The 18,425-nt window shown below is 45.0% G+C and overlaps 1 protein-coding gene and 1 long non-coding RNA gene across 3 annotated transcripts in view; one reads left to right on the forward strand and one right to left on the reverse strand.

Moving 5' to 3' along the window:
• The window catches only part of Pgm1 (phosphoglucomutase 1), a 55,305-nt gene that overhangs the window by 24,620 nt on the left and 12,260 nt on the right, over positions 1-18,425 (reverse strand). Inside the window, exons 1-2 of one of the 2 annotated variants that reach the window (XM_021229657.2) lie at positions 5,237-5,745; positions 576-738 (exon numbers count right to left, since the gene is read on the reverse strand). In XM_021229657.2, the coding sequence (XP_021085316.1) occupies positions 576-738; positions 5,237-5,536 (463 nt within the window). In that variant the 5' untranslated portion in view covers positions 5,537-5,745. Of the gene's footprint in view, positions 1-575; positions 739-5,236; positions 5,746-18,425 lie in introns of those variants that run through there. The other variant, XM_005074331.3, reaches the window with a different exon arrangement.
• Positions 2,387-7,114, forward strand: LOC121144011. The gene is made up of 2 exons (XR_005881344.1): positions 2,387-2,473; positions 6,796-7,114. It is a non-coding gene; the product is annotated as an uncharacterized LOC121144011 (long non-coding RNA).

Raw genomic sequence — 18,425 nt, forward strand, 5'->3', positions numbered from 1 at the left:
CTAAAACATACTTCCACCAAATCACAAAACATCAGGACTCCTTTCCAGGGGTTTTTGAGATACAGGCTCACTATATGATGAATATTGGCTTTGAAATTCTCCTGCCTCAGATTTCTAAATGCTAAGATTACAGGCATGGCCGGGGCATTGGTGGCGCACGCCTTTAATCCCAGCACTCAGGAGGCAGAGGCAGACGGATCTCTGTGAGTTTGAGGCCAGCCTGGTCTACAGAGCGAGTTCCAGGACAGCCTACAGGAAGGCATATGTCAGGACATTGCTGGTTTTGTTCTGCAGATTTCCTCTAGGGGCTCAAAAAAAAAAAAAAAAAGATTACAGGCATGTGTTAATTAACAGCAATTAGAATTTCTAAGAGAAAATACCATGTTAAGTTGCAATTCATATATGGCTCCTCTTACAAGGAAGGCACAGTAGAGTAAGAAGTACTCCATATCTCCAAAGGGAAGCAAAGTCCCTTCTTAAGGTGAGAATCAGAGACAAGGCCTTCCAGTGCTTTGAGTACTAGCTCACCCAACTGAATATATACCTGGCTGTCCTCAAAATGACAGAATACTCACCCCCATTAGAAATATTGAATTTAATCCCAAAATCTCCATTGGGCCCTCCTGGATTGTGGCTGGCCGTCAGAATGATCCCGCCAATGGCTTTGATTTTTCGAATGATGCAGGACACAGCAGGAGTGGAGAGGATGCCATTCTGTCCAATAACCAGGCGGCCAATCTAGGAGAAGAAATTCAAAACACATAAATCCAAAGCTACCACAGAGAAATGCCAAGGCAAGGAGAAAATGGACTATGAAAACAGGGCTGGATCAGCAAAGGTATTTTCTTAAGAAAGCATCAGTGTCTTGCATGTCTCTACCACATTACCAAGATAGAGTCAAGGCTGCTGGACAAAGTCATTTCTTTTTCTTTTTCTGTTTCTCTCACTCTCATCTCTCTCTTTTCCTTTTTTAATATGGAACTTTATAGTTTTAGAATAGTGTGCTGTAGCTATGGGAGTTTGGGCCAGCTCCATTCACTGTTCTGACAGAATCAAGAATGACTTTTGCTTTATTTATTTACTTATTTACTTATTTATTTTTATAGTAGAGATGACTTGGTGGTAGAGGATGTGTTTCCTTTTTAAAAATTCATTTTTATTTTTAATTATGTGTGTATACACGCCTGTGTGTGAGTATGTGTGCCTGTGTGTGGGTTTATGCACATGAATATAGGTGTACACAGTGCCCATAGGTGTCAGAGTTCCTGGAGTTGCACTTACAAGAGACTATGAGCTGCCCGGTATGGGTGCTGGGAACCTAACTTGGGTCCTCTGCAAGAGGAGTGCACACTCTTAACCACAAGCTATCTCTCCAGCCCAGAAGATGCATTTCTAATGTGAAAAAAAATGCCTCGAGAGACCTGGATTCACTGGAGACTATGTAGGGAAGCCTTAACGTTGTGACTCCCATCTGCACATACAACATGCCACTCAAAACTTGACTCCCTTATGACTCACCCCTTCCCTATTACCAAACTCCCTTATGACTCACCCCTTCCCTATTACCAAACTCCTTCCCTATTACAAACTCCTTTTCCCTCGCCTCCTAATTCTCCTGCCTTTCTCTAACTAAGAGGAGCCTGCAGAAAGATATGACCACTGCATCCCATGCCACTTTTAGTCCCTGAAAGCAAATTTGTTCCTCCCAGGTGGCATTTCCAAAGCTGTCCCAATCTCAACATCTCTTCCTTCTGGTAAGGACTCATGGAAAAGAACCACAGCCATAGCTGAACTAATGTCAGTAGCATGTCCCACAGCCACTTAGCTGGATCTGGGGAGGGAATTTGGGAGAGGAACATCTCACCCCTCCAGAGGTTTCTTTATGTGACTATTTTAGAAATAATGCCAGGAATCAGATAATTTAGATTTCTCAAAGATGAACTTGGAGCTCTCAATGGGTATAGTCAAGATGAAAACATTCTAAAGATGTGGGCCACAATGTGAATTCAGTTAACACTATCGAACCACACAATTGAAATGGCTATGCCAGTGGATGATATTAAGTTTTAAGCCACAATTAAATTACTGTTTAAAATTGGTTACTGTATTCAAAGATAGCATTGCTGTCTATAGATAGGAAAGTGACTGGGAGGACATCTGTGGGATCAATATTCATTTTTTTTTTCTATTTGGAGACAGTGCCTTGCTATCTCCAACCCAGCCCAGCCTCAAACTCATCAGCATTCTGCTTTAGCCTCCCAAGTGCTGCAGCTACAGGATTTGACAACCATGCCTGGCTAAAAATCTTTTTAAAACTCAATAAGGAAATGAAACTTTGACCCCATGCTCCAGCATGACGCGTCTTGAAATAGGTCAGACACAAAAAGACGAGTACGGAACAACATGAGGGATCCAGGACAAGCCAATGCAGAGAGGCAGAAGGTAGCACTAGAGCTACCAGACGCTGGAAAAGGTAGGTGTGGGAGTGACTATTTAATGGGCATGGAGTTTCTGCTTGGGATGATGTGTTCTGTTTGGTGATGGGTAGTGATGACGGTCGCACAGCATTAGAAATGCCGCTGGAAATGCTTAAGATGATAAAGCTGATGTTGTATGCTACCATCCCTAGTAAAGGGAACACACAGCTTGGCGGCTCATGTTTCATTTAAAAGGAGGAGGAGGAAGATGTCCCCTCATTTTCTTTGTCCTGTTAGCTACAAGCAGTCCTTCTTTGATTTAACCTCTGAACTTTCTCCGAGTTCAAATCTCTGCAGTCTACATGAGGCCCACCAAAAACTCATGTTGTGAATTAAAATGTCAAGTAAAAGTAGACAGCTCTATGCAAATGAGAACAAAAAGAAATCCCGAGTATACACACGGACTATGGACTCCGATCCAACAATGTGAGATGCACTCTCACCCTGAACTCTTTGGGGAGGGTCTGGGCCCTGCCCTATATGAAATGACAGACTATGGACACCCCCATGGAGGGCCTCACCCTCCCTGGGGAAATGAGGGGATACTGGGGGGGTGTTGGGGGGAGGGCACGGGAGGAGGGGAGGGAAACAGAGAGGGACCTGGAACTGACTTGTGAAGCAACCTTGTTTCTTATCTAAATTTAAACTTAAAAATAAAAATAAAAAATAGCTGATAAAAGACCTTGTAAAAAGGACCTTATGACAAGTAAAGTGATACTAAGATTAAAAAAAAAAAAGGAAATCACTAATGAAACCTAATTGCATTCTATACAATGATGCACCAGATTTAGAAAAGAAACAGATTGGTGCATCAGTCAATAGAAAGGGGAAGATGACAGGCTCCATTGAGCTTTGTATGCTAAAAAGTCCTCCACAAACAAGTTGGGGGGGGGAGTGGCTACTGACAATGGGGAGCCACACTGTCTTCTGCTAAACTCCATGATAATCACTATCTTCCCTTTAGACTTCCTGTATCCTGCCACAACCAGAGATGGTAAAGCCACCATCTCCGGCTATGTTAGAAAAAGAAGAAACTAAGCAAGGTCTTTAAAGTTTTATGGTTTTTTATCAGATTAAAGCACTTTATCAGTCCACTAAATGTCTTTAAAGTGATCCAGCCAGCCAGCATGACTGCTTTCAATGCAATGCTATTTTTAATAAGGAATGCCCTTGAAAACATTGCTCAAGCTGCCACAGCCTTAACAAATATCAGTTACCATATTTTATCAATTATTATCTCTGAAATGTATTATTTAGCAAACCTTCAGACAGTCAATCAGAAAGTCTGGAGGGTCTGCCTGAGTTACGCACCCCCACCAAATCTTCACATCCTTCATCTCCACACACAAAAAAAACTTTAATGAAGCCGAGTCTATCATAGCCAAGGGGACAGTGTACCAGATCCATTCAACAGCCTAGATATATGGGGAAATAATGCTCCATTCGTCCCTCTCAAAAGATTAAAGCATCTTTAATACCATTCCCGGTGCAGTACTCCTCAAAGATGAAATTTACGGCGTGTCACATTTTATCTTAAAAATGTGTGTGCTTCATAATAATTTCATATTTGAGTTCTTTATCAGCAATCGTTACCTGACAGGCATTCAGATTCTGAAGCTGACATTAACGGAAACCCCACACCGCAGACAACGGTTTACAACAGTCTACGTTTACTCTGGTGGCTTGCTGTTTGCTGGTGTTTGCTTTTGCCAACACATGCTTGGCACATTAGTCAAACAGTCTGCAAAGGATTGCCCAACACACTTGATTGCAGTGCTAAGTAGTATGTTCTTTCTTTGGACCAGAATTTCAAGAAAAAGGTAAACAACAAACTTTAAGTATGTATAGCTAGTAAAGGAACATGTGCCCCAAATCTTAGCGCGTGCGCGCGTGCTCTCACACACACACACACACACACACACACACACACACACACACACACACACACACACTGGTTTGGAGCCCCCAGAGGAAATCTGCAGAACAAAACCAGCAGTGTCCTGACATATGCCTTCCTGTAGGAGTTCCACTATCAAGACCAGGGCTTTTGCCATTTTACCTCTAACTTGCTTCGCCTGGCCCACATGGACCCATGAGGCAGCACTTTGGCAGGGCTTACTTACATCATTGCCATACAGGAGCTGTTATCGCTACCCTGTTGCAGAAATTCACCCTCACACAGGGCTTCTTCGTGTCTGAGGTCATCATAAACAGATCCCTCCATTAACAATCCTCCCTGAATGCTCACACCTAACATCCAACCCACACCCCCCACGCCCCGCCCCCAGTACTCTTAGCTACTACTAAGATCCACAAACAACAGCACGCCCTACCTTTGTTTTCCTGCTTGATAAATGACTGAACGTCAACAAGGAAGTCTTTGAACAGGCAGTAAACCTCTTGCCACCACTCATGACAGCTCTCCTTGGACATGGGCAATTCTAGAGGCTAGCTAGCAAGCACTCAGAAAAGCCTAGGGCCGGGAATATGGTGTACATGTCTACAAAGCAACAGGTACTTTCCATGCTACAGAACTGAGAACAACACATATGAAGCTGAACTTAATTCCCACATGCCCATGCCACTGCTGTAATTCTGAAGTTATTTTCACAACATCCGACCTTTGAGGTCACAACGAGATTAAGTGGGTGTTAGAACAGAGTGTGGATCATACACACCTCTACATATCTCAGTATTTCTACAGAATTAAAATGTTACTTGGAATGCCAGAGACATAGTAATACTAATTGTATACCAACCCCATTGGCAGCTGCCATCTGCACTACTGTTTCTATTGCTGATTTATTAAAATACCGCCCATCTCCACCGACCACCAGTGATGATCCCTGGCGATCTTTTAGGTCTATGGAAAAGAATATGCTCTGAATAAAATTCTCCAGATAGCAAGGCTTTGCCTCAAAGCAATAGGTGTTCTTCCGTAATCCACTTGTTCCCGGCTTCTGGTCCTGGTAGGGCGCTGTGGCAAAGGTCAGCAGCGGGAGAGGACCCTCTTCTGTTTTCCTGTATGTCCCAGAAAGCCATTCTTCAAAGTCACTCATCTTTCCTATCCACCACTTGGCTCTGTGAGGCTGTCCAGAAAGTAGCTGATGGTCCCCCAAATTGTCTATCCGACCTGAAGCTGCCACAGTGTCCTCCGAGTAAGTAACAGTTTTTTTCCGGGACCATCACTCTCGGTGAGAAAACCTCATTAGTAGTCTCCTATGGTGGTTGTCTCTTAAGAAAAAGTTATGGGCCACACACCCACCCATACCCCCACAAAGAGCAGATCTTCAAAGTTGCTGGGATGAAGATTCCTCTGCCCACACAATGAAGCTGGACATGGCTTCAATTATTTTTGCCCCCGTTCCCCGTTAGGGCGATGTGCTGACTTTGGTTTCTGACACCAGACAGCTGCCAGCCTACTCTTGAAGCCAAGGTTAAGATGGAATAACTGCAGGCCCCCAAAGCAAGTTAGGACAAGATACTTGGTGTGGCTCTCGCTATTCCTGCTGCCCCATGAGCTGGAGCCTCTGGGCCATTTGCAGCTAACGTTGCTTGGAGCCTCTGAGCAAATTAAAGGTCAAGCTTAAAATGGAAGAGAAGGACAGATCTCAGTCGCCTCTGGTGTCTTCGTGTTACTGCTGTCTATTACCCACAGGGTTGTGCCCTTCCTTAAAATGGAAGAGAAGGACGGATCTCAGTCGCCTCTGGTCTCTTCGTGTTACTGCTGCTCTGTTACCCACAGGTTGTGCCCTTCCCACATGCAGTTATAGGTGGAAGGGGAGCAACCATCCAACAGAATAGACTTGCTCACTGGCCTCCAAGAATTTCATCAAATAGGGCTGGAGTACAGCTTAGTGGGAATGTGTTTTTCAGCATAGGCACGGCCTAGGGGTCATCTCCAGCACTGGAAGTAAAAATAATTTAGTAAGAGTACCCACTGACCAACAGCGTGACTGTTCCCTTAAATTTAGAAAAAGGAATCCATGGATCCACACAATTCTTGAGAAATCTAGAACAATGAAGGGTTGATATACGGATCTCCATAAGTGTATGAGGTTGGATCAGTTGCTAGTAATTCGACAAGTATAAGGGCAGTAAGATGAATTATTTTAAATAGGGTCTCAATCTGTAGCCCAGACTGGCCTTGAACTTGCCATGTACCTCATACTGGTCTGGAGCTTGAAATCCTGCTGGCCTCTGCCTCCCAATTGCTGAGATACAGCCACGTGACACCATGCCTGGTATAAACAGACTTTACTCTCAAGAAAACATTTTTAATGTTTACTTTCATTTATGTGCATTTTTGTATATCTAGGTGTATCTAAGTCATACGTAGTGCAGGCACTTATGGCGGCCAGATGACGACAACGGATGCCCTGGAGCTGGAGTTACAGGAGCTGTGCAATGTGAGCATGGTGTGGGTAATGGGAACCAAACTTGGGTCCTCTGGAAGAACCGTACCCACTCTGCCACGGCATCTCTCCCACCCCTCAGGAAAATTCTTCTGGTAAAGCAAATTGTCTTTTGCACTTGAAGAACCTACAATGTTTTAGAACATTTTACCTGAACAAATTTAGTACCTAATCTCCTCTGATCCCTGAGGTTTTCTTTTCCTAACAATCTATTTAAATACATACATGTGAGTTTCTTATTTGGGTCAACAGAAGTTACCAATTAAGAAGCCCAGCACTCGGAAGGCAGAGGCAGGCGGATCCCTATGAGTTTGAGGTCAGCCTGGTCTACAGAGTGATATCCAGGACTGCCAAAGCTACACAGAGAAACACTGTCTCAAAAATAAAAACGAAAATGAAGTTTATATAATCAAAGGCAGCAGTGAATCACCACCTTTGAAAAACAAAATGGTTTCTCTACTAGTGTGACAGTCGGGGTGCGAGAGCAGACGCTCTGGAAACAGCGACTTGCCCTCTCAGAGGTGGGAATAGCCCTGTGCTCTGGGGATGGCCCAGCACGGGGACCAGCAGATCTAAGGGGCCCAAATAAGCAGTTTACTGACACGGGAGCCTGGTCGCCTTCACAAAGTGAACAAGGCCACACGTATCAGCCACTGACACCTTAAGTACCATCGGGTCTGCTGGATAATATGGTCCAAGAGGTAGAGCTGTTTGCACAGCAGCCTGGACCTGCTGGGAAGAGCCTTCTCCAGTTCCAGGCCCCACTCAAAGCTAACAGCTCACCAAGTCACGTGTTATACGGGCCAGACTAACACACCCCAGTGAGGAATGTGCTGTCTCTAAACAGGCTTCTTTCTTGGTGGTAGGAGGGGCGGGTGTAGTGATTTCTTCCTTCACCTTAGAAGGAATGCCTCTGCATACCCTATACCACTGGAGGCTTAGGGATTTATCTTACCAATTAGAAGGCCCCTGAAATTTGGTTGGATTTATTGGATGTGCATATTTGTTAACAAGTCCAAAGTGGCTGCTACCTCCTGCTCACTTCATCCGATTAGCATAAGGCCATCAATACAGTGGACCAGTGTGATATTTGGTGAAAGAGACAGATGACCAAGATCCCTTTAAACTAAGTTATGACACAGGGTGTCGAGTTAATATACTCTTGAAACAAAATTGTAAAGGTATAAATAACGCTGGCCTTGTCAACTGTAAACAAAGAGAAAGAAAATCTTCAGTTGTGGAAACAGTTCACGAGGCACAGGTAGGTATTAGGTTGAGAACTGGAGAGCCAAAAACCAACCACTTGTTAGTAGTTTATTTAGGGCTCCTGTTTTAAAAAATGAAATTCTTGGAAATTAATTTTACAAGCAAGCTTATTTTATTCATGACTATATACCATGACTTTCTTTACTTATTACAAGTAGCTTTTTAAATTCATCTATTTTAAGTTCTGTGCCAAGTTCCCCTTCATTTCTTATAGCCTTGCAAATTAGACCAACATATGTGCCTTGGCATATGCAACCAGAGAGCAAGATTTATGAAATATTATTGCAGTGATCTCTTCATTGGACTAACAGAGCAGCCACCCAAGGCACTGCAGCCCTCTAAATGAGATCTCGATGTCCCAGGGCCTGAGGGTGCTTGGGGCATACCCACTCGAGCTCTCTGTCCACCTAGCACATTTCACTCCAGCATGCTCCCTGCTCCTGCTGGGCCACTTGCTGGAGAAGTGCTTTCTGAAGCTGAAATTAAAAAGTTAAGTTTAGGTGGCTGCACATGCCCAGTATTTATCAATGTGCAAAGGGAAACCTGAAGGATACATGGTGGACGCTTGCTGTAGAAAAGCTTCCTCTCTTGTGTGTGTGTGAGAGAGAGAGAGAGAGAGAGAGAGAGAGAGAGAGAGAGAGAGAGAGAGAGAGAGAGAGAGAGAGAGAGAGAGAGAGAGAGAGAGAGAACGAACAGGTCGTAATTTTACGGACACCATAGAATTCAACCTCATATAAAAACATTACCAGAAGCAGCGCTGTTAGATGGCCTGTGAAGCGGGGTAAAAAGGAAGAGGCATTAAAAACATTAAGCTCCCTGGGCCGCCTGGACTAAGTGGAGCAGCTATTAGGAAACTCATCTGTTTTAGCTCTCCAGCAAAGGTTGAACTTCATCTTCAGAAACGCTACTGTCGAGCAGAGCGAACCCAATTTGGCCTAATGAATTCGCCTGCATTGCCAGTACTCCTTCACAATGACACAGATTACATTTAAACCATATGGGGGATTTAAGGATTGCTCCCTTCAGACAAGGAACTTTCATACTGGTCTTGGGCCCAATCAATTTCACAATGGCAGAGTTATGAACCCCTTCACTTCTGGCTTCCCAAAGATTCAGGTCCCTTTCTCATCAGAAAGCTGGAAACCTCTCTCCTTTCTTTCCCTACCTTCCTTTCTTTCTTCCTCCTCTTTCTTTCCATCTACACATATATTCGTTGGTCAGTTAACTACTATGTCTATTCCCCATACAAGCACTGGACCTAGGGCTCAAGTGGGTTCACGTTTCCATACACAGAATTTAGTTTTAGAAAATGTCACAAAAGTGGGCCTAACGGACAGATGTGCTAATTCTGATTTGGGTACAAAGCCCAGGAAGCTGTCTACTCATTCAGCTAAAATCAACAGGATGTACCCAAACCGCTGGTCCACAGCTCTCTACTCTAGCATGGTCCCAAATGCATACCACTAAGAGCCCAGAGTGTCGTTCCATAGTGGTGGGAAAAGCCCACTCATTTCACCAGAGAACGCAGCTCAGCATTGCAATATGTGACGTGCACAGGATTAGGATACAGGTGCAACCAGGCCCCAAATTGATGACACTCATGAAAGATAATTTAACTGAACCAAGCCTGCAAAATGCAGCCACAATCAATCAAAATGGGTAGTAAATCATGAAAGCACCCGCCCCTCCCTGCTCCAAGCCTCAGTTTATCTCTAAAGTGAAACCTAACACCTGCCTCACTCATTGGAGCAAGGTAGAGATCACCATTCTCCTGAACCCTGAGGCAAGCCTGTCAACTAGGAATGATGTAGAGGTACTAATTACTGCTTTTTCACACTCTGGGTGGGGGTAGGGACAGAAACATGGGTGAGTGGGTCTTTGCTGGGAAAGTCCCATCCAGAGGAAACACTCATGGTATGTACTCACTCATATATGGATTTTAACATGAAGCAGGAGAGTGTCAGCCTATAATCCCATTGCCAGAGAGTCTGGGAAATAGGGAGGACCCTAAGAGAAGGGGAATGGGACAGGATCTCCTGAGTGGATTGGAAACATAGAGGAAGGGGACAGGGAGCTGGGGTAAAGTAAGGGGGAGAAGAAAAGGGCAGAGGAGGACATGGGGGAGCAGGCAAGTTGAGTCGGGGGAAGAATAGAGGAGAGCAGGATGAGAGATACCATAATAGAGGGAGTCGTTATAGGTTTGAGGAGAGATCTGGCACTAATGAGGTGCCCAGAGATCTACAAGGATGACACAAACTGGCAATCTAAGCAATAGTGGAGAGGCTACCTTAAATGCCCTTCCCCGATAATGAGATTGATGACTACCTTGTATACCATCCTAGAGTCTCCATCCAGTGGCTGATGGAAGCAGAGGCAGGCACACACAGCTAAACACTGAGCTGAACTCCTGGAAACCAGCTGCAGTGAGGGAGGAGTGATGAGCAAAGGGGTCATGACAGGGCAGGTGAAACCCACAGAAACAGATGACCTGAACAAGGACCCCAGACTGATGGCTGAGAGACCAACATGGGACTGATTCAGACCCCTTGAACGTGGATGTCAGTGAGGAGGCCTCAGCAAGCTTTGGGGTTCGAGTACTAGATCAGTATTTATCCCTGGCATCTGAATGGACTTTGGGAGTCAATTCCACATGGAGGGATGCTCTCTCAACCTGGACCCAAGCCCTGTCCTGGATGATATGACAGACTTTGGAGATTCCCCATGAAGGGCCTCACCCTCCCTGGAGAGTCAAGTGGGGATTGGGTGGGGGGTTGGGGAAGTAGGTGGGGGAGGGGGAGGGAGGAGGGGAGGGAGAGGGAGCTGGGATTGACATGTGAAGCAAGCTTGTTTCTAATTTAAATAAATAAATAAATAAATAAATAAAAAGAGTTGCTGTGGTCATGGTGTATCTTCAACCAAAACCCTAAGTAAGCTTAAGGAACTAGAGGAACAAGACCATCATATCATGAGCCTACCAGCTGAACTGTTTCTGACAGCCAGGTGATACTCTAGGATACTCAAGCATTGCTAAGCTCGCACTGAAAGTTACTAACTCTAAGGTAAGAATGACTAACTCTAAGCTAAAACTTACTAACTCTAAGCACTGTGGCCTTGATATGTTTGTGTGAGGGGGGATCAGAAAAGAATCCAAAATAGAATGAAGCAGACAGTGGGTTGGCTGTACCTTCTGGACTGTGCAGGGTTCAGGATGTTAGATGCTACAACTAGGAAACAAACGCTCTGAGCAGGAATCGCTGGAGACTCACCAAGGCATCGGCATTCTGGACCAGGAAGGCTCCACATCCAGATGCCTGGTCAGCGCTCACTACATCCAGCTCGCAGCATCACCCTCATTCAACCAGAAAAGTAACTCCTAACTGCTCAAAATAACAGAATCCATGGGAGAGTGTGTGGTGGGAATCAAACCCATGGCCTTGAGCATACCAGGCAAGCACTATGCACTGAGCTACATTCCCAGCCTCTACATTAAAACACAGTTAGAATTAAGTATAGAATTTCAAAGCATACCTTGTATAAAGATATCAAATCAAATTTACAGTACACATTGAGCATGTCGTATCCCAAATTCTCTATACCAAAAGTGTTTTGGATTTCAGATTTCTCTGAATTCTGGAATGCACCACCACCACCTGGCAGGTCTTTAATTTCTAAATAACACACATGAAAATGTCTGTGTTTATCAAAAACAATATTCAACCATGGAGCAACTAACAGGGCTCACATAAAGTTTTCATACAGATCTTTTATTTTCATTTTTGGGTATTCTCAAGGAAACTCTCATTTAAATACCTTAAGAGTCTTCATGTAGAGCTAACAGAAGAACTTTTCACATTCTGGGTATTACCTGGAGTTAAGTATTAAAATAGTTTGATGAAAGGTAGCAAAATTCCAAAGTTTCCCATCACAAAGAGTGTTGTATGTATGCATTAAATCACCACACTGTGACCATAAGGATATACAATTATTATGAATCCATTTAAAACATAAGAGACCTGCACCAAAAAAAAAAAGTGTCTGAATTGTTTTATTTTCAAACCATTCATGGTTTTGTGTTTCCCTCTTGTGGTGGGAAACAGAAAAATCAGGGGAAATTCACTGTAGCCTGGGAAGCTGGGTTTGTTCTCCTTTCCAGAACTGCTCCTTGTCTAAATCTAGGAGGGTTCCTTTCACCGGGCCTCACAAGTCATTAAGATGTGGCAGAACTCCTGGGATTTTAACATGGAGAGAGGAAGTGTTACTCGGGGACAGTCTCATGCTTACACGCAGCCAGCTTTGAAAAAAAAGGTGGCTACAGAGAAAGGTGAATGCCTTTCAGGGGGGCTCTCTATGAAGTAATGGAGAGAAACTTCCCTGAGGAAGTTCAAGAAAATAAGGAAGAGCATATGATGTGCTTATCACACCTGCCGGGCCACACAGTAACAAAAATCAAGAGATATGGAGAAGGCCTAACCCAGGCCTTCTGACTCATCTCCTGATGTGAGCCAGGTAGTAGAGAAAGAAGCAACAGTTTGTGGGATAAACATTGACTTAACTTCTTTGTTGGCCCAGGCACTGGAGGAGGAACCCACAGAGGTGGGGGAACAAACATGGAGGAAGGAAAATGCAAATGCAAAAGGAGCATAGAGGAAGGAAGACTGTCTGAACTGAGCACAGTCCTTGCTCTTCCCAGAGGGCTCTGGGTTAGATCAGTCTGGGCTAGCCCTGGCTTTGCCCTCTTCTGGCTGTGTACAAGCTCTCTGACCTCAACTTCTTATTTGTAAAACACAGACAAGGATGCATGCCTGTAATACCAGCACTCAACAGATTAACACTGAAGAACTGCCATTAATTTGACCAGCCTGGACTACCTGAGTTTGAGGCCAGCATGAGCTACAAAGTGAGAGTCTCAAAATAAAGCAAATAAATTCCTGGAGGGGGCAGCATCTCTGGTTGTTTGAATGAGAATGGCTCCCATGTGCTCATATGTTTGAATACTTGGTCCCCAGGTGACAGAACTACTTGGGAAGGATTAGGAGGAGTGGCCTTGCTGGAGGAGGTGTGTCACTGGGGGTGGGGTTTGATGTTTCAAAAGTCTTTGGCATTCCCAGTTAGCTTTCCCTGCCTAGCACTTGTGGATTAGGATGTAAGTTTCAGCTACTGCTCCACCACCATGCTTCCTCTTTGCTGCCAAGCTCCCCATCATGATGGTCATGGACTCACCCTTTGAAACTATATGTCCCCTATAAACTCTTTCTTCTAGTTGTCTTGGTCATGGTGTCTTATGTATAGTGTTCTGGCTGTATGTATGCCTGCAGGCCAGAAGAGGGCACCACAGCTCATTATAGATGATTGTGAGTCACCATGTGATTGCTGGGCCTTCAACTCAGGACCTCTGGAAGAGCAGTCAGTATTCTTAACCACTAAGCTATCTCTCCACCCCCGGTCATGGTGTCTTATCACAGCATTAGAAATAATAGTAATAACAGCAGTAATGATGATAATAATGAAGATTCTCTCAGACATAACTGATTAGTGAGCATAAGGCTTAGGGACTATATGTTCTTTGAGGACTATATGCTTTGGAAAGGGCTCCAATTCTAATTCTTCACAGGCTTTAATACTTCAGTAGTATTGAGGGAGTCAGTCTGGTTCCTCACCTATACACAGCAGCCCAACAGCTATTTCTTCCAAGAAGAAATATGTTGGCATCATATGAACTCATGTGAAGTGCTTAGCACTGTGACTAATAGTACATGCAGGCCTTTTTGCAGACTTAATAACAACCCCATGGTGTGGGTGTTCTCTCTACTCCCACATTACAAATGAGGAAATTGAAGTCTTATTGCATTAGGTCAGGCACTAAATCCAATCAGTGGCTGGCGTATTTCTAAGGAGAGGGTGATCTGCAGACAGAGACAGAGGCAGAAAATGCGAGTCGTGCTGCAGCACTGAGTGATGGGTGCTAGGAGGGAGCAAGGGCAGAGTCCTCTAGGGTCCTCAGGAGCGTGGGCTGGGGATGCCACCGGAGGGAAGAGTGCCCGCTTAGCACATGTGAGGACCCGGAAGGAGGAGGAGGAGAGGGCGGGGAGGTGGAGGAGGAAGAAACAACAGCATACACCTAGGCCACTACCTGAACTTCAAATTTCAAGCCTTTGAAAGCAACTAAGTGTGCCACCTTGTTCTGGAAACCTTAGGAAACTGACATGACAAGTTAGTAGTAATTTAAAACGTCATGTCCTATTCTGGAGCAGCTAAGGTCTCTGTGGTAGGATGGGTAATGAAGATACTCTGGGGGTCCCCCAGCCCCATCCCCTGTACCTTTTCTTTGCCCCCAGGTGCTTGCTCCTCATCACCAAGCGTCAGCCTGGATGGTGGCTCAGGATAGAAAGGTAAGCATCCTCTCTTACAGAGTGATAAGGAGAGGAAATACATTGCACTGCATCTTGCCTCAGTACCTAGAACAGATTTGTTCAGTGCAGTCAAATTCCTGAGTTACTGAACTACTGACATGAGGGCATCAAATGCCTCTGAGGCTGGGGTGCTGACGATGGGGGCATCTTCCTAGAGAGTCAAACAGTCTCCCCTTCTCATAACAACCACAACTATTAAACGGCTTCTCCCCTACCACAGACAGCTCAGGCAACTGCAGAGGGCACCCTGTCTGAGAACCCGCCTGTGAGCGGTTTCTGGAGCAAACCAGACTTGCATAGTAACAACTGGGAACCAACTAGAAACTGCAGCAGAGAAGGAGGGCAGCTGGTTGGTCTGTGTGGTCCAGACAGAAGGCTTGCCCTGCTCCCAAGCAGAGCCCCAGAGATCACAGGCAGAAACAGCAAGGGTCCATCATGATTCTTTTCTAGATAAGGCAGAAAAACAGTGAACAGGACAGAGGACGCCAAAGCAAATCACAGAAAAAGAGGTTCACAGCGGACACAGTATGCCACTACATTTGTCAACAATGTCAGAGAAAGTTTGGTGTGGTGGTATATACCTGAAATACCAGCACTCGGTAGACAGAGGCAGGAGGGCGGTCATGAGTTCAAGGACTACATACTGAGTTCCAGGCCAGCAAGGTTATACCGTAAGAGTGTGTCTCTAAAACAGTATATTCATATATATTTATCTATATGTTTATATATGCATGCATATGCACATGTCTCAGAGACAGCTGTAGGAAAAACAGCTACATTATATGTCTACTTGCAATGTAGCTTTGCATCTGTAAAATATGTAATTTAACTAAATATATATATGTGCGTGTGTGTATTTGCAGTTTGCTTTTGCATCTGTAAAATATATAATTCAATGAAGTACTCAAGTTTAACATATTCTACAAAACAAATTTGGACCATGAACCCAAGTTCAGAGGCTTGTTCTAGTGAAGACATCAGCTGACATGCAAGCCTGTTCCTTGTCACAGAACCTGCGAGTTAAAGCCACAGCACACCATTGGAGCTTCAGTGTCACTGGACAAATACTGCGACCGCCCCACTTAGAAACAGCCTTTTTACGCCGGGCAATGGTGGCACATGCCTTTAATCCCAGCACTCGGGAGGCAGAGGCAGGCGGATCTCTGTGAGTTCAAGGCCAGGCTGGACCGACAGCTTCCAAAACAATACAGAGAAACCCTGTCTCGTAAAACCAAAAAAAAAAAAAAAAAAAAGAAACAGCCTTTTTGGTTTGCAGACCTATGTTACTAAAACTCTTAAACTCTTCCTTCCCCTTGGAGTCATGAAGCAATTCTTGAACCAGATTATAGATTGGCCTGTGTATTAAATAAATGCTGATGAAACTGCTACCTACTGTATGTGGGCATGTACATTACTATAGCCATCATGGATAACTATGTAGGTTCCTCAAAACACTGCAAGGACAACAGTAGAACCCTATCACCCCAATGCTGGTTATATACGCAAGGGGAAAGAGACCAATCTCATGGTGATTGCAGCCACCATTCACCGTAGCCAAAGACACAGAGACAACTGAGTCCACAGTGAAGGAGCTACAGGAAGACTCTCTCTCTCTCTCTCTCTCTCTCTCTCTCTCTCTCTCTCTCTCTCTCTCTCACACACACACACACACACACACACATGCACGCATGCGTTCAGTCATTAAAAAAAAAAGAAGAGAAAAAATGTCTGTTGTTCATAGAATTGAGTGCCCCTACAGCACAACATGTCATCAGGCATTGGGGCTACAACGAATGACTAAGAGACAGAAAACATCCCTCCAACATTGTTCAAGAGAGGCCCTGGGAACAAGAGGACCCACCCAGCCACTTCCTACAACTGCCCTCAAATCCTAATGCACAGAGCTGCTAGGCAAGACCAAACACGGCCACTCAGAGACAATTGGGCTCCCTTTGGGGCTGCCTGCGGTGAATTTCAGAGGCCTACTTATTCGGAATCGGTTCCCCTCCCACCCTGAAAGCCTGTGCATGAAGCACTGTATGTGAGAAAACGCCTGTGCTGTGAAATACAAAGGTTAATGGTGTGTGGCATGGTGCTAGGTCCCTGGCAAATCTGGTAAGAGAGGCAGCTGGGAAGGTGGCAACCGTTGCGGGACTCTTGACAGGTATAAAGTGTCTGCATTTCCTACTGAGTGCTGACCCTACCCCAGTGAGCCAGCCCACTTATAAACTGTGTGTGACTTGTGCAGGCAATCTGCCTACACGTCATCTTATCCCTTAAACTCATGCTATGACATAATCATTTCAAAAATAAGTAAAATAAATTTAAAAAGCTAGGGCTGTAGCTGGGTTGTAATGTGCAAGGCCTGGGTTCGATCCTCAGCACTACCCCTACACACACACACACACACACACACACACACACACACACACACACACACAAGAAATTTTCAAGTAACTTGCCCCAAACAAAACATCAGATAATAAATGGTATTCTAGGAATCAAACTCAAGTTTTTCTGACTCTAAAGTCACACTACAAATCCTAAGTAAGGAAGTGATCTAATTTTTTAAATCTTATTAGTGAGTGTGAGTGCCTGAATACACACGTACATGCTCATGCCCCTTTCAAGAGTGCGGAGCTCAGAGGACAACCTGCAGGAATCAGCCCTCTCCTTCCACCCTGTGAGTCCCAGGGATCAAACTCAGGTTACACAGCTTGTTGTAAGTCTCCTCAGTCTGGATAAATATCCCACCGTGGTCCTCAGGATGTCCACAGTCTGTGCTGTTTTAGTTGCCCTTCAGCTCCTCTGAGGCGTTATGTGGACTCTGAGAGGTCTGTCTGAGGCAGGACTGAATCACCCACGGGGTGACTCACCTGAATCAGTGCAATGTCAATGACAACCGTGGGAACTCAGACTCAAGTTGCACCCCTTTCCTCAAACATTCATGTGCTTATTAACTCATTCAGTTCTCATAATACTCTTTGTCAGACATAAGAATTGACCCCAGTTCACAGGTGGGGGTTCTGAGCTTTAGAGACGCTAAACAGTACTCAGAACATTTCACATTAAGTGAAAACTATGGTGTGCACCAAACTCAATTCCAAGTCATCCTGTGCTTCTGTGTGCAATGCAGAGTGCCACCCAGTGGCCTGTCCCCTATTCGGCACTACGTCAGAGGCAGTCCACTGGGGCACTGTGCAGGATGAAGCTGAAAGCTTGGTTATGCTTAGATAGAGCAGCACTTGCCTCCTATGAAAAGATACCCTGGTCTGATCCCATCAAAGCAGCAAAGTGTGTTTTTTTTTGGGGGGGGGTGGCTCTTCTCAGGGTTCCTCCTACTTGTGTATTATTAAATAATGGTCTCTCCTACCACCAGAGCTCAGAACCTGTGATGGATCTCGAGAGCATCTTGGATTCCCTAGGTGGACCCTAAACCCAATGGAAGTATCCTCAAGACCAAAGAAGAGGGCAGAGGGTGTGCTCACAGTGAGACTGCATGCTTCAGGCCTAGAGTTGAACCCCCAGCACAAAAAGCAGGGGTGGGGAGAAGACAAGCTAACAGAGGCAGCCTTAGGAAGCCACAAGCAGTGACTAGACACAAGTCAAGAACACCTAGGCCACCCAAAGTGGAAAGTGTCACAGAAGGGTCCTCCCGCTACTATTTCTGCCAGCATCTTGATTTTAGACTTCTGGTTTCCAGAAATAGGAGATGATAAATTTCACTCTTTCTTAAGCCCTCAGCTTGTGGCCACTTGTTTCAGCCATTACAGGAAACCAACCTACAATATGGATATGCCTGTCTCTCCAGGGAACACTTTGCCTTACCATCTGTGTTCCACCAGATACCTCGCACA

Source organism: Mesocricetus auratus, unplaced genomic scaffold (assembly GCF_017639785.1).
Source record: "Mesocricetus auratus isolate SY011 unplaced genomic scaffold, BCM_Maur_2.0 Super-Scaffold_100014, whole genome shotgun sequence".
NCBI classification, from domain to species: domain Eukaryota; kingdom Metazoa; phylum Chordata; class Mammalia; order Rodentia; family Cricetidae; genus Mesocricetus; species Mesocricetus auratus.